The sequence below is a fragment of the Tasmannia lanceolata genome, unplaced genomic scaffold (assembly GCF_043159265.1).
Source record: "Tasmannia lanceolata isolate RefF3 unplaced genomic scaffold, GAP_Taslan_0.1 ptg000012l, whole genome shotgun sequence".
Lineage (NCBI taxonomy): Eukaryota > Viridiplantae > Streptophyta > Magnoliopsida > Canellales > Winteraceae > Tasmannia > Tasmannia lanceolata.
The window spans coordinates 53,277,280-53,305,135 of record NW_027518689.1 but is presented as its reverse complement, the minus strand read 5'-3'; the positions used below and the strand labels follow the sequence as shown (position 1 = coordinate 53,305,135).

At 40.7% G+C, this 27,856-nt stretch overlaps 1 protein-coding gene across 1 annotated transcript; it reads left to right on the top strand.

The window, feature by feature from the left end:
* The first annotated feature begins 1,240 nt into the window (after positions 1-1,240).
* LOC143888937 (uncharacterized) lies at positions 1,241-22,840 on the top strand. Its single transcript, XM_077393317.1, has 3 exons — positions 1,241-1,363; positions 5,498-9,984; positions 22,517-22,840. The coding sequence occupies exons 2-3, from the start codon at positions 5,668-5,670 to the stop codon at positions 22,838-22,840; spliced, it is 4,641 nt and encodes a 1,546-aa protein (XP_077249432.1). The 5' UTR covers positions 1,241-1,363; positions 5,498-5,667.
* Positions 22,841-27,856: the final 5,016 nt, after the last annotated feature.

The window sequence follows — 27,856 nt, the reverse complement described above, 5'->3', positions numbered from 1 at the left end:
ATTCAATGATTATTACCTGATCCGGTAGTGGAAGAGACTGTTGATTCTAACAAATGTGAAGCTGCTAGGGTTGATGGTTGTTGACCGGTGATGATAGAATTTGTCGGAGATCCGCCGAGGAAAATGGAAAGAGCTAAAGATAGGAGAAGGAAGGAATTCGCCGGAGATCTGCCGGATCTATACAAGATCAACAAACCTGAAATGGTGTAGATGATGGTAGAATCTAAGATAAGTGTAGACACCCCATTTTGACCGGACCCAAGTTCGCTATGCTTGGACGTGTAGACACCCCATTTTGCTCTGCCTTAAGAAATTAGGGTTTTTCCATCGGTTTTCCAATGTCTTTCCTTTTCGCGTCCGTTTGTTACATTTCTAAATATTTTTGGTCGTTTCCGCCATGTTTCGTATTTTTCTGTTGAATATTGAGAAGGGTTATTCATGAGAATCCGAGCAAAAGAGAATGTGGGACCCACTGGTGTGGGACCCGTTTGTGTGGGACCCGCTAGTGTGGGACCCGTTTGTGTGGGACCCGCTGATATGGGACCCGTTGGTGTGGGACCCGTTTGTGTGGGACCCGCTTGTGTGGGACCCGCTGATGTGGGACCCGCTTGTGCGGAACCCACAAAGTGGGACTCACCATTAGCATGACTTAACTTTCTCTACCATTTCCACCAACTTCATTTTTCCCTTTAAAATAACACCATTATCTCCATTACCATTATATATTCCATTATTCCCACCACCATTCCCACCATTACCATTATATATTCCATTATTCCCACCACCATTCCCACCATTACCATTATATATTCCATTATCCCCACCACCATTCCCACCATTACCATTATACATTCCATTATCCCCACCACCATTCCCACCATTACCATTATATATTCCATTATCCCCACCACCATTCTCACCATTACCATTATATATTCCATTATTCCCACCACCATTCCCACCATTACCATTATATATTCCATTATCCCCACCACCATTCCCACCATTACCATTATATATTCCATTATTCCCACCACCATTCCCACCATTACCATTATATATTCCATTATTCTCCACCACACCCACCATTCTCATTATTTATTTCCACCTCTCCACTAAGTTTTTCACTATATAAAGAGAGGTGATGAGGGGAGAAAAAAAAAAGGGAGAGAAGGAAGAGGGGAAAAAAAAAGAAGAAAAAAAAAAAGAGGAGAACAAAAAAAAAAAAGAAGAGAGAGAGAGAAAATAAGAGAGAAAGAGAGAGAGGAAAATATAAAAACAAAGAAGGAAGCGGAGCGGATCGCACGTCGGCCGGATTTTTGGATTTCTTTGGCTCTTGGATTCGGCGAGGAACTCATCACAGGTAGGTACACTGTTTTCGGAATTTTTTAGAATTATTTGGTATATTTTCGGATTTTTGCATGATTTTTAACAAAGAAAACTAAAAGATATACTAAACAGATTCCACAAATAATGAAATTTCGTGGGAAAATAATATGATAATGATACATTCTACCATGAATTTGTGAGAATTTTTGGATTTTGTTTGGTATATTATTTTATGCATTCTTTGAAAATTATCAGATTTTGGGAGAATTGTTACTGATGTCAAATCACAGATACAATTCTCCAAATTTTTACAGTAGTCTTAAATTCTATACTTCTTGCTTCTGTAAAATTTTCAAGTGATTTTGATCTTGTTTCATATGAGCTGTAGTGTTAATTCATAATCTGGTTTGAAATTTAAAAAATCCGAAACTGATAGTAAATAGTTTTCTAAATTCATGGAAATCTTACAGCATGCTATTTTCACTTATATCTTACTAATGTAGAAATTTCATGGAATTTAGATTTCTATTTCTAGTAGTTTCTGTGTTATTTTTGCAATCTGGTCTTATTGTTGTTAAATCAAAATTAAATATGAGCTTAATGTACAAATCCACAAAATTCATCCCGTAAGCTGCATGGATACCCATCTTACTGCTGTAGAAATTTTGATTCATTTCGAATTCGTTTGCTACAGTTTCACTTGTAAAAACACTCATATGTTTAAAATTGATAAAATCCATTGAAAATCCGAAATTAATTGAAAATCATCTGAAAATTTCTAAAGAACCTTAAATCTCTGTCACATGTTAACTCATTAATCCATTGAAACAGAAATCTTAGGGTCTTTAGATTTCCCTCGAAAAATGGCCAGTGCATCCATAATCGTATCCCAATTGCAACCAATCTTTGACAATTTAGATATTTAAGCTATAACATGTTATTGGCTCCGAGGTTACTGTCCACAGAAATCCTGAGATCTGCCAGGCAATAAGATGCTATAACCTAAGTATTAAATTGCGCAAGGAAAGAGCGCACGATTCCCTCCCTTGGATGCCATTCTGGGCCGAAATTGGTGTACCCATAGGAGGCATGCTTTGCCTCATATAAGAGTCTTTGACTCATTTGTTTGTGTGATGTTGTTGTCAGTGAGTCTTTGACTTGTGTTTCCATCTCTTTTAGGGAGTCTTTGACTCGTCTATCCTTTAGTTGTTATCAGTGGAGTCTTTGACTCGTTTTTCCACCGCTATTAGAGAGTCATTGACTCATTTGCTCATTTGTACCCTTCTTTAATATTTTTAGTTAGGAGTTTCTCCTTTAGAGTTGTTGATTACTTCGTTTTAATTAGAGGCTAACTCAGTCTTATTAGAGCTTTGCTTGCTTGGGATCTTGGATCGTTTTCTCTCTTCTTGGGACGCTATCTTTCTTGTTATGGTTCGTCTCTTTGAGACGTTAGTTGTTTGTTCGGGGTTTCCCCTTTTGGATTTAGGGCTTTGCCCTAGTTTGTGGTTGTTCTTGCGTGTTCCCTTTAAGATTGAAAACATCTAAAGGTCCTGAGCATTGAAAAAGCTTTAAAATCCAAAAACATTAGAAATTTAAAACTCAAAAACATTTGAAAACTTTAAAAATATCAAAAACATTTGAAAATATAAAAAAACCTTAAAAAATCTGAAGTGTGGGTGTTTCTTTTAGAAGCGTAGTTTGAGAGTTCGTTTTCGAACTACGTTGGCTTGATCCTCTTCCGAGGTACGTAGTGCAGCTTGGGATTTATATCCCAAGTCCAGCCAAACTTTTTTTGTAAATAAACGTTTTAAACCTTCTTCAAAAACCTTTAAAATATAGTTTTCAAAAGACCTTCCTCTAGAGTTAGGAGTTTCTCCTCGATAGAGAATTTTAGAGTTAGAGTTTTTCTTTTGATAGGTTGTTTGATTGATTGTTTGCTGTGTGCTTGTTTTAGAGTTAGAGGTCTGTCCTAGAGTTATAGGAGCGCCTCCGTCCGGTCAGTCGGCGATCCATATCGCCGAGTGATGACTAGAGTAGGATACGCTAGTCCACCCTTGGTTTTCCGTAGGAAATACAGCCTAGTCACACATAGGTTGTAAGAACCACCTGCATTAGCTTAGGGCTAATCTGCATTTAGTTAGGGCATATAGGGTGTCATAAAATCCACAATTCACTGAAATTTAAATAATCGTACAAGAAACTTTAATAACCGGTTCGGTCTTTTAGATCGAGTCTAGGATAGAAGTCTAGGTGTCTTAGGCATCCTAGCTTAGAATAGGCGCGAAGAACTACGTTGCCTTGATTCTCGTGGAGGCGGGGATACGTAGGCTTCTTTGGATGAATACCAGATCATCTGAGGACTCGGGCTAATCACTTTTAAAACTGTTGAAACAATCAAATCACTTAGGATTTTCCATGAAATTAGAATTTTAGGAGAACTTTCACTTAGATTGAATCCAAACCAATTAAGAAATCAAGATACACATTTAGGATTCACATTGAAATTAGATCATAGGATGCATGTCACATAGATAGCACATTAACAGAGAGTTGAATGAGCCATTAAAAATGAATTTAAAAGAGTTAACTTTTGGAATTGAAGACCGATTATCGGGCAGGAATGGTGCATGTGGTGGATAAATCCCCATACCTTCCATTCTTGTAACCAGGTAGCGAGTCTAGATTTCTGGTTAATTATGGGTCCTAGATCCCACATCTAGGTGGCGACTCTGTCAGTCTCTTTTGTGTGGAATTCGGATTGCCTTAGTGATCCCAAGTTCACATAAAAGATGAATTAAAATTAATAATAAAAGGCACACGCCAATCGCGTGGGTACGAGAGACCAAGAGATAGTGCGTGGCGGCTCTCGCGCCACCACCCCTCTCGCGGGATCGGGTCCCACAGACTGGCGACTCTGCTGGGGACCACCTAACTTCATTACAATTCCAAAGGATAACTCATTTGAATCTATTTCAACTGGCTCATGAAAACTCTATCTCTTTTATGCTTGTTAGATTAGTTTGTATGCTTTATTTTCTCATCACATTTACTCAAACTTAATCTAACAAAACCTGAAGGCATCATAGATTGCGCGAATTTATTGCACACACTTACATCACTTTCATCTAAACCCCTGCATCTCACATGCACACACGTCCTATTTTAGGAACCCGGAGTGTTATCTAGCATGGTTGACTGGGATTTCATCACCTGGTGCCTCTGTGCTAGAGAAGCATTCCACCCTTAGCCTAGTACCTTTATGGTACGTAAACGGATCTCTTGTTCACGTACTGATACGCCGGACACTGGTACAGTATATCGAACATGGATTCGCGCTAAGGGAACTCTTGGCCTTACCCCTAGATTAACCCACACATGCATGTAGTATACGAACACATGTGCATCACGTGTGTGAGCCTAGTTTAGGATATCTTACCCAATTGTGTGTGTGAGCCTAGTTTAGGATATCCTACCCATTTGTGTCTAGATTAGGCCGTAGTCCATCTTTCAATGGCTACGATCGGTCCTAGGTACACAAACAAAGTCATGAGTCGAGATCCTCTCTCCACTCCGCTAGATTAGGGTTAGGGTTGATGCCTTCAGGTAACACTGATAAAATGTGCGAAAATTAAAAAACTTTTCCTTTGGGGTTAGGATGTAAATCCCATTCATTTCCAAAGATCTCATAGGATTAGTCATTCATGATCCATCTGTTGAAAGCAATCTTATGCTATCTCATCTCATCTTGATCTCATCTTGTTGTTGATATCCATCATTCAGATTTTAGATCTGGTCCTTGACCCGACTTTTGTCATTCTTATGGCCATGGTCTATTATCTGAGCCATTGATTTTTCATTGATCAATGTTTACCTATCATATATCTTTTACCTCTGGATCATATCGAAATCATTGATGAAAAAGTTTGATCTCACCTGTATTCTTTGAGTGCATGATCGTTGCTGAGATCGAAACTTATTTTGATTAGGGATGTTTATCGTTCCTGACTCTTTCATTCCCAAAAGAAGAACGGTTATACCCTTAAGGAATAGATTGAGGATTCTTTCCAAATTAACATACCCGTTGATGTATTTCAAGATTACTCTTTTCTCTATTTGTTCAGAATCTTTATCTCATGATTATTGATCTAGTATGTTAACTTCCAATCAGGATTCTGAAAGATAGCAACCATCGCTTCAAAAAAGGGCACCCAAGCTAAACCTACCTGGTCTAGACCTACCTCAATATCTAGACTTGTTCGTCACTTTGATCCCACTGTGTCACCAACAGCACCTTTACCATCTTCACCAGAGTTGTCAGGTTCTTTTGAAGTCAACCAAATGGCTAATGATCCAGTGGACCCCATGATAACTATACAGGAAATGTTGAGAAATATGTGTCGAGATATAGCAGGGTTGAAAGATGAGGTGACTCATCTAAAAGACCAGAGTACTCAAAAGGTCTCTACTTCTAAAGATCCCGCCATTCAGCCTCCTCCGGCCACATCTCCTAACCTCACCAGACCAGTCATCTCTCCCGTAGAGATCGATCTAAAAGATGAGCAATATGCTGGGGAATACTTTGTCCCTCCGGTTAACAAGGAGAATGAGTTGTTCGATAAGTATGAGAAGATGGCTCGTGACATTGAGAGCATGAAGGTTCAAGCGTCCAAGGGATTCGATATTTCTGAATTTCTGATGTCCCCTAATGCCATATTCCCGCCTAAGTTCAAGGCACCAGACTATGACAAATATGATGGAACTGGGTGTCCGAGAAACCACGTCAGATGGTTCATCACTCTTTCCCAGCAGCATGGCTTAAGTCGAGAGCAGATGGCTCATTTGTTTCCTATGTCTCTTATAGGGGTAGCCAAAAGATGGTTTTTGAGGTTGAAACCAGAAGAGATTAGGACATTAGAAGAAATCTCTAACCGATTCGTAGAACAATTCTCCATGGAGGAAGGGATCGAGGTCACTAAAAGAGATCTGAAGCTGTTGAAGCAGAATCCTCAGGAGACATTCACATCTTTCATTAGGCGCTGGAGGCGCAAGTCTGCCCAACTGAGCCATAGAATGTCAGAGGAAGACCAGATAAAGTTGGTCCTCAAGAGCTTGTCCCCGCAGTACTTTCACTTCATGGCGCCGCAGCACTATCAGAATTTCGATCATTTGATTAAGACCGGCACCCAGATCGAGGATGCTATTGCTAAGGGCCTCCGAGCCAAAACGCTATCTGATGTCCGAGAGGGGAAGAGGCCTATGATCCAACCGAAGGAAGTACAAGCAGTCAGTTATACCAGACCAGTGACCAAGCCTGTTGATGAAGTTGTTAGACCAATGGTGACGAAGCAGTTCAGGCAGTTTGACCCATTACCATTTCCACTGCCCATGATACTTAAGAAGTTGATCAGAGACAAGAAGATCAGACTTCCGGATGTCAAACCTGTACCTAATCCGCTGCCCGGAAACTGGAGAAGGGATCAATACTGTGAATATCACAGGGGCCCGGGACACATGACTGAGAACTGTTTGGCCTTGAAGCACGCGATTCAGAACATGATCGATAAAGATGAGCTTGCAGTTGAAAGGCCGAATATCACTCAGAATCCTCTCCCCAACCACCGTGCTGTTGCTCCTCCCACTACAAACGCTATCTTTGTAGATGAGCCCATCCTTGATCCCTCTGCTCTCATTTGCGCTATTACATCTGATAAAACATATGTTTTGAACTTTGACGATGAAGAGCTCAGAGAATTCAGAGAAAAAGAACCTTATGTGCTGTCGTTTGACGATGCTGAACTCGCTGAGTCATCTTCAGCCCAGTCATATGCGCTTCAGAATGTTGGTCTGGAAGAAGCAAAGGAAGCCACCTATGTTCTAAGGATGGAGGACTTTGAAGAGGATGTCAGTAATGCACCTTATGTTTTCAGAACGGACGAAGACGAACTGCTATTGCTGGATGATCAGTGTAACGAGATGCGTCACATGACCCGAGGTGGGCGAGTGTTCAAACCACCAGAATTGAGTGTAGAAAACCCGGCAGGGGTTGCAAGAAACTCAGAAAATCAGAGGCAGAATAAAGTGAGCGCAGACGAAGAAGATGAGAGCCTGTTAAAGCAGCTGAAGAAGACTCAGGCTAATATCTCGGTATGGGGTTTACTAATGGCCTCATCGAAGCACAGAAAGCTAGTCCTTCAAGAGCTTAATGCAGCACAAGTTTCTGTTAATACCTCACCTGACGAGCTTGTCAGTCTCGTAGCCATGGCCAGAGCTGCGAAAACATTGTCATTCGCTGATGACGATTTACCTCCTGAGGGCCGAGACCATACTAAGCCTCTTAAAATCACAGTCTTCTGTAACAAGAAGAAGGTGCCAGAGGTGTTGGTTGACAACGGCTCTGCACTGAATGTTTGCCCATTAAGCACCGCAGCAACCCTGGGGTTCAGTCCTGAGAATTTTATTCCATCCGAGCAGGGTATTCTAGCATATGATGGCACTCGCCGAGATGTAATCGGGACTTTGGTCACTGAGATACAGATTGGCGGAGAAGACTTTGAGGTAGAATTTCAAGTCTTAGATATTAAGGCTTCATTCTTACTGTTGCTTGGCCGTCCTTGGATGCACAAGGTCGGGGTTGTTCCGTCTACTCTCCACCAAAAACTGAAGTTCATTCGCAGGAACAGAGTGATAACAGTAAAGGGGGATCCTGATCTCGAGATAGGGCAGATCACTCCGGACATAACTGGGGAAAGATCCAAAGATGTCAATTTGACGGGGTTTTCACTAGAGGTAACTACGATCACTTTCAAAGAGGCTTTGAATGAGGAAATTTGTTTCCTGACCAGTACAAATTCGAATGTCATCAGAATGATTCGCCGACAGGGCTATATGCCAGGCGCCGGGTTAGGCAAATATCATCAAGGTTTGACCGAGTTTCCTGTGTTCAAAACATTCAATGGTTTGTTCGGACTGGGTTACAAGCCTACAAAGAAGGAAATTGTAGAGATGAAGCAGTTGATGCTGAAATGGGCAGAAAACCGTCGTCGGGGCTTGGGGCTACCAATGGCACCCATTGATTTGAAAATGAACGGTCGATTCCGAAAAGAAGGCGCAGCCTTTCCTTTCTGTGGCTTTGCAGAGTTTTGGTTGGATGAGAGCACAGGTCAGATGCTTCCGGGGTTTGAGATTTTCTTCGATCTTGAGCTAGAAGATGAGCCAGTGGGTATGCAGATTGTAGAGACAGAGTCTGAGGCTGATTGGACAGAGCACATAGAGCCGAGTCTTCTGAATTCACTTTTCCAAGAAGGGTCACAGACTGTGGCCGTGATTGGCAGGAGCCCGCTGATACTTGACCCAACTCGTCTTATCACCCCGGCTGAGGAACCTCTGACTAACTGGACTTCTCAAGTCCTACCCCAGGTTATTTTCCAGTACAAACGAATCCCTTCAGAAGAGTCAGTCGTCCATAAATACGTGTCAGTCTCCGGGTTTGATTCAGAGTCTATATCTTCTAATGAGTCTTTTGATGCAGGTACCATAGAGGACCATTCACCTGAGATCGGCGACGTTTCTTCCTTTTCAAGCGAGATTGAGTTGGAGTCTGTTCATAATAAAGCATCTGTTGCTGTTTCCTTTTATAGTTCTGAGTCAGTTGACGCAGGTGTCAACATTTCCATCGAGTCTGTAAAAATGAGTCCAAAGTTCATTGTACCCCCCGATGAGGGTAATTCGTCTGTTGATGTATATGATTCAAATTTCAATGAAATGAAGGATTCTTCTTTTGAGTACATTCCTGTCTCTATTTCATCTGCTGAATCTGCTATAAAATCTGATAATCTTAATAATAACAATCAAGACTCCCCCTCTGATGAGGATGCCGACAAAACTCCCCCTGAAATCAGACATATGATCCAACAGGAGGAGAGTCGCCGAGCAAAACCACTTGATGAGGAAGTTGAAACTGTGAATATTGGTGATGAAACCTCAATTAAGGAAATAAAGATTGGCAAAACTTTATCCCCTGAAGAACGCGAGGAATTGATCACCCTGCTTAAAGAGTTCAAAGAAGTTTTTGCTTGGTCTTACGATGATATGCCAGGATTAAGTGAGGAAATCGTCCAGCACAGATTACCCTTAATCCTTGGTGCTAAGCCAAAGAAGCAAAAACTCCGAAAGCTCAAAACAGAATGGGAGTTGAAAGTCTATGAAGAAGTGAAGAAATTGTTAGAAGTAAAATTCATCCAGGTGGTGGAATATCCTGAATGGCTCGCTAACATAGTACCGGTGCCCAAAAAGGACGGGAAAGTCAGAATGTGTGTTGATTTTAGAGATTTAAACAAAGCAAGTCCTAAAGATGACTTTCCTCTTCCAAGCATTGATCTCCTGGTGGATAACACTGCTGGGCATGCTCTTTTATCCTTTATGGATGGATTCTCAGGGTACAATCAGATTAAAATGGCACCTGAAGACATGTTGAAGACAGCGTTCATCACTCAGTGGGGTACATATTGCTACAGAGTGATGCCGTTTGGCTTGAAAAATGCTGGTGCTACATATCAGAGAGCCGCCACGACTCTTCTTCATGATATGATTCACAAAGAGGTTGAAGTTTATGTTGATGACATGATCATAAAGGGGAAGACTCGGCCTGAGCACACTGTTGCCCTGAGAAAGTTTTTTGAGCGGATCAGGAAGTATCAGCTTCGTCTGAACCCGAGTAAATGTGTATTTGGCGTTACGTCAGGGAAACTCTTGGGGTTTATGGTCAGCGAAAGAGGGATCGAAGTGGACCCGCAGAAGATCAAGGCGATTCAAGAAATGCAGCCGCCGAAGACAGAAAGGCAGATCAGAGGTTTCCTTGGCAAAGTTCAGTATCTGAGACGGTTCATAGCACATCTGACGATGACATGTGAACCCATTTTCAAGCTTCTGAAGAAGAATTCCTCGAAGAAGTGGAATGAAGAGTGTCAGGAGGCTTTTGAAAAGGTTAAGCAATGCCTATCCTTGCCCCCTGTTCTTTCACCAGTTATTCCAGGCCAGCCGTTGCTGTTGTACTTATCTATCACGGATACAGCGATGGGTTGCATGCTTGCTCAGCAGGATCTTGAGTCTAAGAAAGAAAGACCCATTTACTACATCAGCAAGAAGATGCTAGAGTATGAATTAAAATACACTGTTTTGGAGAAGACTTGTCTCGCATTAGTTTGGGCAACCCAGAGGCTTAGACATTATTTGCTTTCAAACAAGGTTCTTCTGCTTTCACGAATGGACCCTCTAAAGTACTTGTTTGAGAAACCTGCCCTTACAGGAAGGACTGCAAGGTGGTTATTGTTATTGTCTGAGTTCGACATCAGTTATGTCACTCAGAAATCAGTTAAGGGGCGGGTTATAGCTGAACAATTGGCCGATGCTCCAGTTGAGGAGAATGCTGTTCTAAGAGCCGAATTCCCTGATGAAGAAATTATGGATATCGAAGAAGAAGAGGTTCTCAGTACCAAGTGGTTAATGTACTTTGATGGAGCCGTAAACAGTCGTGGGCAAGGAGTAGGTGCAGTCTTGGTCTCTCCGAAGAAAGAATACATTCCTATCTCCATCAAGTTGCAGTTCGAGTGCACCAACAACATGGCAGAGTACGAAGCCTGTATTGCCGGACTTGAAGCAGCCTTAGCATTGCAGATTCAAGATATTGATGTGTTCGGGGATTCCATCCTGATCATTTACCAGATTAATGGGCAATGGAAAACTCGAGAAGATAGATTGATCCCTTATAATATGTATTTGGAATCTCTAGTCCAAAAATTCAAGAGCGTCACATTTACTCACTTATCAAGGACCAGAAATCATTTTGCTGATGCTTTGGCCACTTTGGCCTCGATGTTAGATATCTCCGCTACAATGGAAGTTCAACCGTTAGCCATCAGACTGCAATGGGCCCCTGCGCACGTAAATGCTATAGAGATTTCAGCTAGATGTCCAGATGGGAAGCCTTGGTACACAGATATCAGAAACCTCATTTCAGGCAAGGGTCATCCTCCGGAAGCTTCAAGCAAGGAAAGGAAAACTCTCCAGAAGTTATCTGCGAATTTCATCATTTGCGGTGAAGAGCTATATAGAAGGTCATTTGATGGCATACAACTCCTTTGTGTTGATGAAGATAAAGCTGCAGAACTTATTGAGCAGACTCATGAGGGTGTTTGTGGACCTCATATGAACGGGAAGATGCTATCTAGAAAGATCCTTAGACTTGGATTCTATTGGCCTACAATGGAAACAGACTGCTTCGCATTTGTAAGAAAATGCCATAAGTGTCAAGTCTATGCGAATCTTATTCATGTTCCTCCTTCGGAGTTGCACTCCCTGACTTCGCCGTGGCCGTTTTCGGTATGGGGAATAGACATCATTGGGAAGATTTATCCGAGATCCTCGAGCGGACATGAGTACATTCTGGTGGCTATTGATTATTTCACAAAGTGGATAGAGGCTGCATCTTATGCTTCCATCACTTCGAACACAGTTGCGAAGTTCATCCGTACCAATATAATTTGCAGATACGGAGTACCTCACGAGTTGATTTCAGATAATGGATCACATTTCAAGAAAGAAGTGTTACACCTGTGTGAAGAGTTCAGGATAAGGCATCACAAGTCGTCTCCTTACAGGCCGCAGACGAATGGGGCCGTTGAAGCAGCAAATAAGAACATCAAAGTCATTATCAGTAAGATGACTGAGACATATAAGGACTGGTCGAACAAACTTCCTTATGCCTTATGGGCTTATAGAACATCGATCAGGTCTTCAACAGGCGTGACTCCGTATTCTTTGGTGTACGGAATGGAGGCTGTTCTCCCTGTTGAGTTAAGAATCCCCTCTTTGAGAGTGATGGTGGAGGCCGATCTGCCAGAGTCAGAATGGGCGAAGGCCAGACACAATGAGCTACAGATGATAGATGAGAAGAGGCTGAGAGCCTTATATCATATCCAAGGATATCAGAGACGGATTGAGAGAGCTTTCAATAAGAAGGTTCGTGTCCGAGATTTGAAGCCTGGAGATCTTGTATTGAAGTCCTACAGGGCACCGGTATTTGACCCAAGAGGAAAGTTCAGGCCAAACTGGTCTGGTCCTTACATTGTTGATGAAGTCCTGCCTGGAAAAGCCGTAAGACTGCTCAATGAAAATGGAGAAAAATTAAATGAACCTACAAACCTGGATCAATTAAAAAAATATTATGCTTAAGTACACCAGGAGGCCATCCTTGGACGATTTGAGCTTCAAGCCAATACCCAAATGTTTTAAACTATTTGCAAACCCGTTGGGCCTAGAAAAAAATGAATAATGAAACCCCTTTCCGCTAAAAGAACCTGTGAGCCAAAAGCAAAATCAAAATTTCTTTGTTAAACTTAAACCAGGGGCATCTTTTATGACTTTCGTCATAAAAGATTTTAAACCCGAACTACGCGTGACCTGATTCCCAATTTCTTTAAGGATACGTAGGCAGTCTGGAGGATCCAGATTCGGTCCAGATACATGCAAACATACCAAAGTCTAACCGGTTTGAACCTAAGCCCACCCGAAAGTCCTTCTGGTATACTCAGGCCCAGGTTTGTAGAGAAACAGAAAGAAAGAAAAATGATGGAGTCTTAGACCCGCTAGACTGAAAACCCGCAAGGGCGGTCTAGGCAAAAGTTAGGGTCATTCACCCGCTAAGCTGAAAACCCGAAAGGGCGGCTTAGGCAAAAATCAGGGTGCTGAGCCTGCTGGATGGAAAATCTGCAAGGGCAGACAGTCCAGGCAAAAATTAAGGCATATGGTCCGCCGAATCGAAAACCTGAAAAGGCGATTTGGTCATGGCAGTGACTTCATGAAGAGAGGACAAGGCTTTAAAAAGCCAGCTAAACTTTCGATTTTCTCTGGCACCTTCTCAAAGTCTAAGTAAGCACCATCAAGACTTCTTTTGGTACTCTTTGAGCCAGAGAAGTTGAAATCGAGCAATCTGAAGGGAGGATAACCATGGCAGAAATCCTGAAAAGAGGGTTGAAACACCTTTAAACACGGTATTCAAAAGACTCTAAGAGAGTGGCTTTTACCATTTTTTTTGTTTAAAAAAAAAAAAAAAACCTATCAGACTAAGAAGCAGATTTCAGTCTATCTTGGTATTTGAGTCAGGTGTCCGTCAATGTCCTCGTTCGTTGTTTGTCAAAGTCTTTCCTTTGTCAAGTCGAGTTCAATTCTTCAGAGTCCTATTCCTCCCCAAGCCGGGGTGGCAAAAAAAAAAAAAAAAGAGAGAGGAGGGAAAGCAGAACTCTCAGAGAAGCAGAGAATTTATGGCCCCTGTGAACAAGTGCAAAGCAGAGCAATTCAGAGGTTGATAGGCTTTCAGCCCAATTCCAGCATTAGCAGATGGTAGTGATGAAGCAGGATTTTGAGCAGAACCATGTTCTTGTATTTTTAAGAGCCTTATAAGCCCAAGTGTTCATCAGAAAAGTTTGTAACCCCAAGTGTACATTAATGAAAGCCTTTGGCCCATTTTTCTTGTGTTGCTCTCCAAATGAATTTTGTTATGGAAGTAATCATACTAGGGGCATCTTTTATGACTCACGTCATAAAAGATGTCAAATACACATTGATATTTGAAATGGACATTCTCCTCAAATAAGACTAGAGAGTTTGAACACGCTCTTTTTGTTCAAGCTCTCCTGTCGAGTATTTGGCTCGTGTTGCTTTGGTAAAGCTTCAATCTCTAAAAATAAAAAATAAAAAAAAAATAATAAAAAAAAAAATAATAAGAATGACTCTTTGAGTGTGGCATTTGGGACTTTTTTAGTGTCCGCAGCGTGTCCCTACCTAACAAGTTGGGAGTCAGGCATACCTGCGAGGGGGTTTGTATGGATCCGTGTTGCATGACGGGCATACAAATCTGGATTTATATGGAACCGTGTTACACCACGGGCATATAAATCTGGGGTCTTATGAGATAATTTAGCAATTCCTTTGTTGATGTGAGACTCTTTGAGTAGTTGAGACCCTTCGAGTGTTACAGACTCTTCGGGTAGTTGAGACTCTTTGAGTATAAATGTTTTGGTGTATTTAAGACTCTTTGAGTAGTTGAGACCCTTTGAGTGTTACAGACTCTTCGGGTAGTTGAGACTCTTTGAGTATAAATGTTTTTGTGTTGGTTTGAGACTCTTTGAGTAGTTGAGACCCTTTGAGTGTTACAGACTCTTCGGGTAGTTGAGACTCTTTGAGTATAAATATTTTCGTGTCGGTTTGAGACTCTTTGAGTAGTTAAGACCCTTTGAGTGTTACAGACTCTTCGGGTAGTTGAGACTTTTTGAGTATAAAGGTTTTTTGTGTGTATTTGAGACTCTTTGAGTAGTTGAGACCCTTTGAGTGTTACAGACTCTTCGGGTAGTTGAGACTCTTTGAGTATAAATGTTTTTGTGTTGATTTGAGACTCTTTGAGTAGTTGAGACCCTTTGAGTGTTATAGACTCTTCGGGTAGTTGAGACTCCTTGAGTATAAATGTTTTGTGTTGGTTTGAGACTCTTTGAGTAGTTGAGACCCTTTGAGTGTTACAGACTCTTCGGGTAGTTGAGACTCTTTGAGTATAAATAGTTTCTTTGATGTGTTTGAGACTCTTTGAGTAGTTGAGACCCTTTGAGTGTTACAGACTCTTCGGGTAGTTGAGGCTCTTTGAGTATAAAGGTTTCTCTATGTAGTTGAGACTCTTTCGAGTATAAAGGTTTTTGCATGTGTTTGAGACTCTTTGAGTAGTTGAGACCCTTTGAGTGTTACAGACTCTTCGGGTGGTTGAGGCTCTTTGAGTATAAAGATTTCTATGTGTTTGAAGCTCTCTGAGTGTTTGATTTGAGACTCTATGAGTGTTACATACTCTTTGAGTAATTTGATTTGATATTCTTTGAAGGGTTGATTTACGTCTGCATCGATAGTGGTCTGCTTTCTTTGAGGTAATTTTATTGGGTTCGTTTTCTTAAAAGCTTTGTTTTAACAGAGTATGTTTGTGTTTGCTTTAATAGAGTCTTTGCGTATTGATTTAAACAGTTGAGTCATGAGTATTAGGGAGAGACTATCTCTTTGAGTTGTCGTTGCCGAGTTAAGAGTCGGTGAGAGGCTATCTCCCTATTGTTGGTAGAGTTTTATCTCTGTGAATATCGTTTTAAAACTAAAAACCCAAAAATTTGCTTTGCTTTCGGGTCAGTCAAAATGTGTCGTCTGTTCAGCTTTGCCATTCGCGTGTTACACACGCTTTGCCAAAGAGGGGCATCTGTAGACACCCCATTTTGACCGGACCCAAGTTCGCTATGCTTGGACGTGTAGACACCCCATTTTGCTCTGCCTTAAGAAATTAGGGTTTTTCCATCGGTTTTCCAATGTCTTTCCTTTTCGCGTCCGTTTGTTACATTTCTAAATATTTTTGGTCGTTTCCGCCATGTTTCGTATTTTTCTGTTGAATATTGAGAAGGGTTATTCATGAGAATCCGAGCAAAAGAGAATGTGGGACCCACTGGTGTGGGACCCGTTTGTGTGGGACCCGCTAGTGTGGGACCCGTTTGTGTGGGACCCGCTGATATGGGACCCGTTGGTGTGGGACCCGTTTGTGTGGGACCCGCTTGTGTGGGACCCGCTGATGTGGGACCCGCTTGTGCGGAACCCACAAAGTGGGACTCACCATTAGCATGACTTAACTTTCTCTACCATTTCCACCAACTTCATTTTTCCCTTTAAAATAACACCATTATCTCCATTACCATTATATATTCCATTATTCCCACCACCATTCCCACCATTACCATTATATATTCCATTATTCCCACCACCATTCCCACCATTACCATTATATATTCCATTATCCCCACCACCATTCCCACCATTACCATTATACATTCCATTATCCCCACCACCATTCCCACCATTACCATTATATATTCCATTATCCCCACCACCATTCTCACCATTACCATTATATATTCCATTATTCCCACCACCATTCCCACCATTACCATTATATATTCCATTATCCCCACCACCATTCCCACCATTACCATTATATATTCCATTATTCCCACCACCATTCCCACCATTACCATTATATATTCCATTATTCTCCACCACACCCACCATTCTCATTATTTATTTCCACCTCTCCACTAAGTTTTTCACTATATAAAGAGAGGTGATGAGGGGAGAAAAAAAAAAGGGAGAGAAGGAAGAGGGGAAAAAAAAAGAAGAAAAAAAAAAAAGAGGAGAACAAAAAAAAAAAAGAAGAGAGAGAGAGAAAATAAGAGAGAAAGAGAGAGAGGAAAATATAAAAACAAAGAAGGAAGCGGAGCGGATCGCACGTCGGCCGGATTTTTGGATTTCTTTGGCTCTTGGATTCGGCGAGGAACTCATCACAGGTAGGTACACTGTTTTCGGAATTTTTTAGAATTATTTGGTATATTTTCGGATTTTTGCATGATTTTTAACAAAGAAAACTAAAAGATATACTAAACAGATTCCACAAATAATGAAATTTCGTGGGAAAATAATATGATAATGATACATTCTACCATGAATTTGTGAGAATTTTTGGATTTTGTTTGGTATATTATTTTATGCATTCTTTGAAAATTATCAGATTTTGGGAGAATTGTTACTGATGTCAAATCACAGATACAATTCTCCAAATTTTTACAGTAGTCTTAAATTCTATACTTCTTGCTTCTGTAAAATTTTCAAGTGATTTTGATCTTGTTTCATATGAGCTGTAGTGTTAATTCATAATCTGGTTTGAAATTTAAAAAATCCGAAACTGATAGTAAATAGTTTTCTAAATTCATGGAAATCTTACAGCATGCTATTTTCACTTATATCTTACTAATGTAGAAATTTCATGGAATTTAGATTTCTATTTCTAGTAGTTTCTGTGTTATTTTTGCAATCTGGTCTTATTGTTGTTAAATCAAAATTAAATATGAGCTTAATGTACAAATCCACAAAATTCATCCCGTAAGCTGCATGGATACCCATCTTACTGCTGTAGAAATTTTGATTCATTTCGAATTCGTTTGCTACAGTTTCACTTGTAAAAACACTCATATGTTTAAAATTGATAAAATCCATTGAAAATCCGAAATTAATTGAAAATCATCTGAAAATTTCTAAAGAACCTTAAATCTCTGTCACATGTTAACTCATTAATCCATTGAAACAGAAATCTTAGGGTCTTTAGATTTCCCTCGAAAAATGGCCAGTGCATCCATAATCGTATCCCAATTGCAACCAATCTTTGACAATTTAGATATTTAAGCTATAACATGTTATTGGCTCCGAGGTTACTGTCCACAGAAATCCTGAGATCTGCCAGGCAATAAGATGCTATAACCTAAGTATTAAATTGCGCAAGGAAAGAGCGCACGATTCCCTCCCTTGGATGCCATTCTGGGCCGAAATTGGTGTACCCATAGGAGGCATGCTTTGCCTCATATAAGAGTCTTTGACTCATTTGTTTGTGTGATGTTGTTGTCAGTGAGTCTTTGACTTGTGTTTCCATCTCTTTTAGGGAGTCTTTGACTCGTCTATCCTTTAGTTGTTATCAGTGGAGTCTTTGACTCGTTTTTCCACCGCTATTAGAGAGTCATTGACTCATTTGCTCATTTGTACCCTTCTTTAATATTTTTAGTTAGGAGTTTCTCCTTTAGAGTTGTTGATTACTTCGTTTTAATTAGAGGCTAACTCAGTCTTATTAGAGCTTTGCTTGCTTGGGATCTTGGATCGTTTTCTCTCTTCTTGGGACGCTATCTTTCTTGTTATGGTTCGTCTCTTTGAGACGTTAGTTGTTTGTTCGGGGTTTCCCCTTTTGGATTTAGGGCTTTGCCCTAGTTTGTGGTTGTTCTTGCGTGTTCCCTTTAAGATTGAAAACATCTAAAGGTCCTGAGCATTGAAAAAGCTTTAAAATCCAAAAACATTAGAAATTTAAAACTCAAAAACATTTGAAAACTTTAAAAATATCAAAAACATTTGAAAATATAAAAAAACCTTAAAAAATCTGAAGTGTGGGTGTTTCTTTTAGAAGCGTAGTTTGAGAGTTCGTTTTCGAACTACGTTGGCTTGATCCTCTTCCGAGGTACGTAGTGCAGCTTGGGATTTATATCCCAAGTCCAGCCAAACTTTTTTTGTAAATAAACGTTTTAAACCTTCTTCAAAAACCTTTAAAATATAGTTTTCAAAAGACCTTCCTCTAGAGTTAGGAGTTTCTCCTCGATAGAGAATTTTAGAGTTAGGGTTTTTCTTTTGATAGGTTGTTTGATTGATTGTTTGCTGTGTGCTTGTTTTAGAGTTAGAGGTCTGTCCTAGAGTTATAGGAGCGCCTCCGTCCGGTCAGTCGGCGATCCATATCGCCGAGTGATGACTAGAGTAGGATACGCTAGTCCACCCTTGGTTTTCCGTAGGAAATACAGCCTAGTCACACATAGGTTGTAAGAACCACCTGCATTAGCTTAGGGCTAATCTGCATTTAGTTAGGGCATATAGGGTGTCATAAAATCCACAATTCACTGAAATTTAAATAATCGTACAAGAAACTTTAATAACCGGTTCGGTCTTTTAGATCGAGTCTAGGATAGAAGTCTAGGTGTCTTAGGCATCCTAGCTTAGAATAGGCGCGAAGAACTACGTTGCCTTGATTCTCGTGGAGGCGGGGATACGTAGGCTTCTTTGGATGAATACCAGATCATCTGAGGACTCGGGCTAATCACTTTTAAAACTGTTGAAACAATCAAATCACTTAGGATTTTCCATGAAATTAGAATTTTAGGAGAACTTTCACTTAGATTGAATCCAAACCAATTAAGAAATCAAGATACACATTTAGGATTCACATTGAAATTAGATCATAGGATGCATGTCACATAGATAGCACATTAACAGAGAGTTGAATGAGCCATTAAAAATGAATTTAAAAGAGTTAACTTTTGGAATTGAAGACCGATTATCGGGCAGGAATGGTGCATGTGGTGGATAAATCCCCATACCTTCCATTCTTGTAACCAGGTAGCGAGTCTAGATTTCTGGTTAATTATGGGTCCTAGATCCTACATCTAGGTGGCGACTCTGTCAGTCTCTTTTGTGTGGAATTCGGATTGCCTTAGTGATCCCAAGTTCACATAAAAGATGAATTAAAATTAATAATAAAAGGCACACGCCAATCGCGTGGGTACGAGAGACCAAGAGATAGTGCGTGGCGGCTCTCGCGCCACCACCCCTCTCGCGGGATCGGGTCCCACAATAAGGCCGCTGGATTCCGGCAAGATTCATAGGAGAAGACGACTATTTCTCTCTCTATTTTCAGATCCGAGCTTCCCTCTGCTTAAAAATTGAGTTTTCAAGCGAAAATGAAAGAGATAATGGTGATGGATGATGCAAAAAGGTGAAGAATGATGAAGGTTAGGGTTTAAAAAAATGAAGGTGGATATGGCTTTACAAGGCTCGAATCAGTAACAAAGAGGTGACAATTGAAGCAGGAAAGTGAGGAAGAAAGATCCGATCAAAAATTGGCCGGAATCCGGCAAGGGCTTGATCGGAGAAGGAGTAGTTAGGGTTTCAACATGAACGCTCTCTCTCTCTGAAAGAAATTTCAGATCTAAAAAAAATGAGAACCCCTCTGATGCCCTGTTCGATTAATTTTTATAAGTAAAAGGGGGCCAATTTCATCATACTCTTGCTTTGATATCCACACCCCTATTTGTTTTTTTTCTCTTCACAAATTTACATATAGAAATGGGTATTGGCACATCTCTACCTTAATATTCCACCCCCCCTTCTACTTCCTTTGATTGGGCAAAGACATCATCAGCCCATGTTTTGTTATTTGTACTCCCCCACTTAATTTCTTCTCTCTCTGTTCTCAAACAAAAAAGTGAAATCCTCCCTGCCCCAAAAGACTTCCTCGAACTCCCTTTTATAGTTGTAGGTGGGCTGATGTTAACACCTCTCGAAGTTGGTAATAGCACCTCTCTCATATGATCTTTTCATTTCTTTGGTAATATAAACACCTGAATTGGTAGTGGCACATCCATGTGCTGATAATGCACCCCCTTGTCTTAAAGAAAATCAGCCCCCTCCAACCTTAGCCGATCATTCCTTTTTGTAAGTAAAGGTGGGGTGTGTGCTAATATTAGCACACCTTTGTTTTGGTACATGCACCTCTTGCCCTTTTAATGGGTAATGAACAGCCCCATTCATCTAATTCACCCCCTTCTACTTTAGATAAAAGTAAATGTATCAATATAACCATGTTTTGATAGTTGCACTAACCCATCTGGTCTTTTCTTCTTTCACTGGCTTGTGCATGGGGATAAGTGCCGAAACATCTCTGTTGGATATTACACCCATATTTAACCCCCTCTGCTTGATGAATTTTAACAGGAACACTCTTGGAGAGGGTAAGAACTCACTGGTACATCTTTACACACTACAAACAAGATAGGTTAACGGAACTACCACAATGAGGTTATAGTCCACCATTCAGAGCTTGCGTGTAAATAAAGGAATGTCACTACCAAAACTCAGGGGTATTCTGATTTTTCCAAATTAATGAGAAGACAAAGGGACCACACAAAAGGGACCCAACGAGGCTTGGGAAAAACACTCGGGCTTCCAAAAGATTTCAAAAATTACTCGCAACTGATCATTTTTCAGGTTCTTTCACATTTAGGTTTGATTCTTTGGGGATTTCATTCGATTTCAGGAATTGCTTTGACAGAATGGGGTCTGGTCAAAATGGGGTGTCTACACCTGGTAAGCTTACCAGAGAATTCCAAACCAGCCGTAGTCATGCCCTGGTTTTATGTGTCTACTTCAGATGGTTACTTTCCCAAGATATCCATTATGCTTCTCCTAAACTTTTGGACTTCGTATATCAAATTTTCAAAGGGATTAATCCAATCCCCACGATGCTTGCAGAAATCCTAAATGGATTGGATGACATTGTCAATGGAGTCCTTACCACTTTTGCTGGATCCCCAGTCCTTCTGTTCGTTTGGCTCTGTTTAAAACTCCAAATTTATGTCCCTTTGCAAAACAAAGACTTTACCTTGTCCAAGTTTGACCAATGGGAACACAAAACTTTCTCCTATATTAAGGATGAATGGATTGAGTGGTTAACTTCTCGTCAAGCTGACCAAATTACTTGGTGGTTCCCTGTTTATCATCAGCTTGTATCCCAGACCCGAGCTAATAAAATTGTTCAATTTCTTGGTTTGGAAAAAACCTCATTTTATATCCCGCACCGTATCTTCTGTCAGTTTAGAGGACTCCAAACCGAATGTCCGCATGGGGGTTTTCGAACTGAGTTTTATCTCCCAACGCCTGACTGTCCTCTTGCAAAATCCAATCGTCATATTGCCGAAGAAATCTGTAAAGATTGGGATCATAAAGTAATACAGTCATCATGGGGCATACGAGGCAAAACTTATTGTGGAGTGTTTGAAGGGTATTATCAATGGTTGATTGAAGACATCGAAAATCGCAAGCCTAAGAGGACCAGACTGGAGGAAAAAGACAATTGAGAATCTTCATCTATCTTATGTCCTAAGCATCTTGTTGTTCAGAATTTCAATGTTATGACCATGTTATCCTTTATGTTACCAATTTATCTTTGTAATCAGACCAAGTTTTATCAATGAAAGTGTGTTTGTTTTCTCTTATCTTTGTTTGATCAGAATGTCTTATTTCACTTATCATTTATTTGATCTAATATGTTCATTTCCATCCAGGATTCTAAAAGGGAGCAACCATCGCTCCAATAAAAGATAACCAATCCAAACCTACTTGGTCTAGACCTTCCTCTGTCTCTAGACTTGTCTGTCACTTTGACTCACCTGTAACATCTAGAGAGTCCTTATCCCCTGCGTTGGAATTACCCAATTCACATGAATCCTGTTCAATGGCTGATCCTACTGATATTCTAGTGAGCATCCAAGAGATGATGAAAAACATGACTCGAGATATAACATGATTAAAAGAGGAAGTCACTCAGTTGAAAGCCCAGAATACTGACAAAGCCTCTACTTCTAGAGGGCCTGCCATTCAACCTCCCCCTGTCACATTTCCTAACCCTGCCAGACCTGCTATCCCTCCTATGAAAATTGATTTAGACAAGGAATAATATGCCGAGGAGTATTGTGCCCCGCAGATGAATAAGGAAAAAGAATTATTCGATATGTGCGAGAAAATGGCTCGTGACATTGAAAGCATGAAACTTCACGAGCCCAAAAGGTTCGATATTTCTGAATTTCCGATGTCCCCCAGTGCTATATTCCCACCTAAGTTCAAGGCGCCATACTACGATAAGTATGATGGAACTGGGTGTCCGAGAAACCACATTAGGTGGTTTATTACTCTTTCTCAGCAGCATGGTCTGAACCGGGATCAGATGGCCCAATTGTCTCCCATGTCTCTTACAGGGGTGGCCAAAAGGTGGTTTTTTAGGCTGAAACCCGAAGAGGATAGGACTTAGGAAGAGATCTTTAACCGATTTGTTGAGCAATTTTTTATGGAAGAAGGGATAGAGGTTACTAAGAGAGATCTAAAACAGTTGAAGCAAGGTCCTCAGGAGACCTTCACCTCATTCATCAGGCACTGGAGGCGCAAGTCTGCACAGTTGAGTCAGAGGCTTTCTGAGGAAGATCAGATTAAGTTAGTGATCAAGAGTCTATCCTCCCAATATTTTCATTTCATAGCACCGCAGCATTATCCGAGTTTCAATCATTTGATAAAAACCGGTACCCAGACAGAAGATGCTATTGCTAAGGGCCTTAGAGCCAAGACTTTGACTGACATTCGAGAGGGTAAGAGGCCTATGGTCCCACCTAAGGAGGTCCATGCAGTCAACTATGTTAAACCATCTTTTAGACAAGAGGCCAAGGCTGTTACTAAGGTGGCCAAGCCAGCAAGGAAAAATATTTTTACACAATTCGATCCACTCCCTTACCCTTTACCCATGATACTGAAAAGGCTGATAAGGGACAAAAAGATAAAACTTCTGGATATCAAATCTGTGCCAAATCCATTACCCCCATACTGGAGACTAGATCAATATTGTGAATATCACAGAAATTCATGTCATTTGACTGAGATTTGTCTAGCCTTGAAGCATGCGGTCTAGAATATGATTGATAAGAAAGAACTCGCTGTCGAAGGGCCGAATATTACTCAGAATCCTCTTCCAAACCATTGAGCTATTCCTCCTCCTGCTACTAATGCCATCTTTGTAGATGAGCCCATCCTTGATCCCTCTACTCTTATTTGCGCTATCACGTCAGATAAAACATATGTTTTGAAGTTTGACGATGAAGAACTCAAAGATGTGAAAAAGAAACAGCCGTATGTGTTGTCGTTTAGCGACACCGAACTTACCGAGTCATCTTCATCTCAGTCTTATGTGCTTCAAAGTAATAACATGGAAAAAGAAAAGAAAGCTTCGTATGTCTTAAGGATGGAAGACTTTGAAGAGGAAAAGGTCAGTGGAACTTCTTATGTTTTAAGAATGGAGGAAGATGAACTGTTGTTGTTAGATGATCAGTGTGATGATATGCGTCACATGACCAGGGGAGTGCGAGTCTTTAAACCTCCTGAGCTGAGTGTTGAAAATTCAGCAGAAGTTACAAGGGCCAGTGAGAATCAGAGACAGAACAGACTTGAAATAGAAGAAGATGATAATCTTTTGAAGCAGTTAAAAAAGACCCAAGCCAATATGTCAATTTGGGGTCTCTTGATGTCATCCTCCAAACATCAGAAGGTTATGCTAAAAGAACTGAATGCAGCTCAGGTGTCTGTTAACTTAACTCCTGATGAGCTTGTCAATCTAGTCGCTATGGCCAGGGCAGCGAGAACTTTATCGTTTACAGATGAAGATTTGCCACCAGAAGGGAGAGACCATATGAAACCCCTTGGAATAACTGTTATTTGCAACAAAAAGGAAGTACCTGAAGTACTTGTTGATAATGGGTCTGCATTGAACGTATGCCCACTAAGCACAACAACTACCCTGGGTTTTGGACCCGAGAGCTTCATTCCTTCAGATCAGGATATTTTGGCCTATGATGGGACTAGGCGTGATGTGATAGGGACCTTAGTAACTAAAGTGCAAATAGGTAGACAGGAATTCGATATTGAGTTCCAAGTTTTGGACATTAAGGCCTCCTTTCTGCTGTTGATTGGTCACCCTTGGTTACATAAGGTTGGAGCTGGCCTATCCACGTTACATCAGAAATTGAAGTTCATCTTGAAAAGAAGGTGAAAACTGTTAAAGGGGACCCTGACCTAGAAGTGGGACAAATCTCTCAGGAACTCTTTGTTGGTAACTCCAGGGATGTTAGTCTGACCGGATTTTCCTTGGAGGTGACATCTATAACTTTGGAAGAAGTAGTGAATGAAGAAATATTTTTCTTAAGCAGTACTAATTCAAACGTAGTAAGGATGATACGTCTACAAGGTTACATCCCAGGTGCAAGACTTGGCAAAAACCATCAAGGTTTAACAGAATGGCCGTTTGTTCACACCTTTAATGGTTTGTTTGGGCTTGGGTACAAACCAACCAACGCATAGGTCAAAGAGATGAAAAAGTATATGTTGAAATGGGCAGAGTGCCGATGAAGGGGTCAAGACCTACCAATGGCACCGCTTGATTTGACTATGAATGGGAGATTCCGCAAAGAAGGATCTGAATCGACCGGACAGTGGCTACCGATCTTCTAGACTTTCTTTGACTTAGAGCTTGATGATGAGTTGATGAGTCTGCAGGGCACAGGAACTAAAACAGAGGCTGAAATAGACTGGGCAGATGCAATGGAGCCTGACGCATTGAGCTCACTTTTTCATGAGAGGTCACAGACTATGGCCGTGATCAGCAAGAGTCCGTTTGTACTGAACCCCACTCACCTTATCACCCCGGCCGAGGGACCTTTGACTAACTGGACCTCTGAGGTCCTACCTCAGGTTACTTTTCAGTCCTGTAATTTTTTCTCAAAAGAGTCAGTTGTTCATAGGTATGTGTCAGTTTCTGAGTCTGATTCAGAATCTTTTTCTTCTAATGATTCTTTTGATGCAGATACCGTAGAGGTCAAGTCTATTTCTGAGGTCGGTGATGGGTCTATTTCTCCAAGTGAGGTCGAGTTGGAGGCTCTTTCTGTTGATGGATCTGATGTTTCTTCTTTGCATGTGTTTGAGTTAGTTGACACTCATGTCAACTTGTCAATCGAGTCTGTAAATACGAGTCATGAGTCCATTGTAAAGCCTGATGTGGGCTCTTCATCATCTGATGTATTCAATTCTACTTTCAATGAAATAAATGGTTCTTCTTCTGTATACATTCCTGTTTCTATTTCATCTGCCGAATCTGCTTTAAAATCTGATAATGTTAATAATAATAATCAAGACTCCCCCTCTTATGAGGATGCCGACGAAACTCCCCCTGAAATCAAACATATGATTCAACAGGAGGAGAGTCGCCGAGCAAAACCGCTTGTAGAGGAAGTTGAAACCGTGAATATTGGCGATGAATCCTTGATTCGTGAAATAAGGATTGACAAAACTTTATCTCATGAGGAGCGCGAAGGATTAATCACCCTACTTAAGGAGTTCAAGGAAGTTTTTGCTTGGTCTTATGATGACATGCCGGGATTGAGTGAGGAGATTGTTCAGCACAAATTACCCTTAATCCCTGGCATTAAGCCAAAGAAGCAAAAACTCTGAAAACTCAGACCAGAATGGGAGTTGAAAGTTTATGAAGAAGTCAAGAAACTTCTAGAAGTGAAATTCATCCAAGTGGTCGAATACCCTGAATGGCTCGCTAACATAGTAGCAGTGCCCAAGAAGGACGGGAAAGTTCGAATGTGTGTGGATTTTCGAGACTTGAACAAGGCAAGTTCTAAGGACGATTTTTCATTGCCAAACATTGATTTCCTCGTGGATAATACGGCTGGACATGCACTCTTATCCTTTATGGATGAATTTTGTGGGTACAATCAGATTAAGATGGCACCTGAGGACATGATAAAGACAACATTTATTACTCAGTGTGGTACATATTGCTACAGAGTAATGCCATTTGGGCTAAAGAATGCTGGTGCTACATATCAGAGCTGCAACTACTCTTCTTCATGATATGATTTACAAAGAAGTTGAAGTCTTTGTAGACGACATGATCATTAAGACAAAGACTAGACCAGAGCATACAGTTGCCTTGAGAAAATTCTTTTAGAGAATCAGAAAATATCAGCTTCTCCTAAATCCAAATAAGTGTGTGTTTGGAGTTACATCAGGAAAACTTCTTGGATTCATGGTCAGTGGAAGAGGAATCGAGGTTGATCCTCAAAAGATCAAGGCAATCAAGGAAATGGAACCGCCTAAGACAGAAAAGCAGATCAGAGGTTTCCTTGGGAAAGTTCAGTACTTGAGAAGGTTCATATCTCATTTAACTAAGACATGTGAACCAATTTTCAAGCTTTTAAAGAAGAATTCCTAGACGAAATGGAATGAAGAATGTCAGGAAGCTTTTGAAAAAGTTAAACAGTGTTTATCTTTGCCTCCTGTTTTATCTCCCGTTATTCTAGGCGAACCATTATTGTTGTACTTGTCAATCACAGACACGGCAATGGGTAGTATGCTTGCTAAGAAAGATCCAGAATCTAAGCAAAAAAGGCCCATTTATTACATCAGTAAGAAGATGGTAGAATATGAGATAAGTATTCCATTTTGGAAAAGACTTGTCTAGCATTAGTTTGGGCAACCCAAAGGCTTAGACATTATTTGCTGTCAAATAAGGTACTTTTACTTTTACGGATGGATCCGTTAAAGTACTTGTTTGAGAAACCCGCCCTTACAGGAAGAACTGCAAGTTGGTAATTATTATTGTCTGAGTTTGACATAACTTATATCACTCAGAAATCAGTTAAGGGGCGGGTCATAGTTGAGCAATTGGCTGATGCTCCTGTTGAAGAGAATGCTTTTCTGAAGGCATATTTTCCTGATGAAGCGATTATAGATATAGAAGAAGAGACTCTCAGTACTAAGTGGCTTATGTATTTTGATGGTGTAGTAAATAATCATGGACAAGGAGTAGGAGCAGTACTTGTATCCCCTCAGAAAGAGTATATTCCTATTTCTATTAAGTTGCAGTTTGAGTGCACAAATAATATGGCAAAATATGAAGCATGTATTGTTGGTTTAGAGGCAGCCTTAGCTCTCCGAGTTCAAGACATAGTTGTGTTTGGGGACTCAATCTTGATCATTTGCCAGATTAATGGGCAATGAAAAACTCGAGAAGACAGATTGATCCCTTGTAACACCTACTTGGAATTTCTGGCCAATAAGTTCAGGAGTATTACTTTTACTCATTTGTCAAGGACCAAGAATAATTTTGCAGATGCTTTAGCTACTCTTGCTTCGATGTTGGATATTTTTGCTACAATGGAGGTCCAACCCTTAGCTGTGAGATTACAGTGGGCTCCAGCTCATGTGAACACAATTGAGA

What these genes read in the sequence shown, in the direction of transcription:
- LOC143888937 (XM_077393317.1), top strand. Translation starts at nt 5,668, where the DNA reads ATGGCTAATGATCCAGTGGACCCCATGATAACTATACAGGAAATGTTG. An exon ending in AGACTCGGCCTGAGCACACT is followed by an intron (nt 9,985 to 22,516) that starts GTTGCCCTGAGA and finishes TGTGCCCCGCAG; the next exon opens with ATGAATAAGGAAAAAGAATT.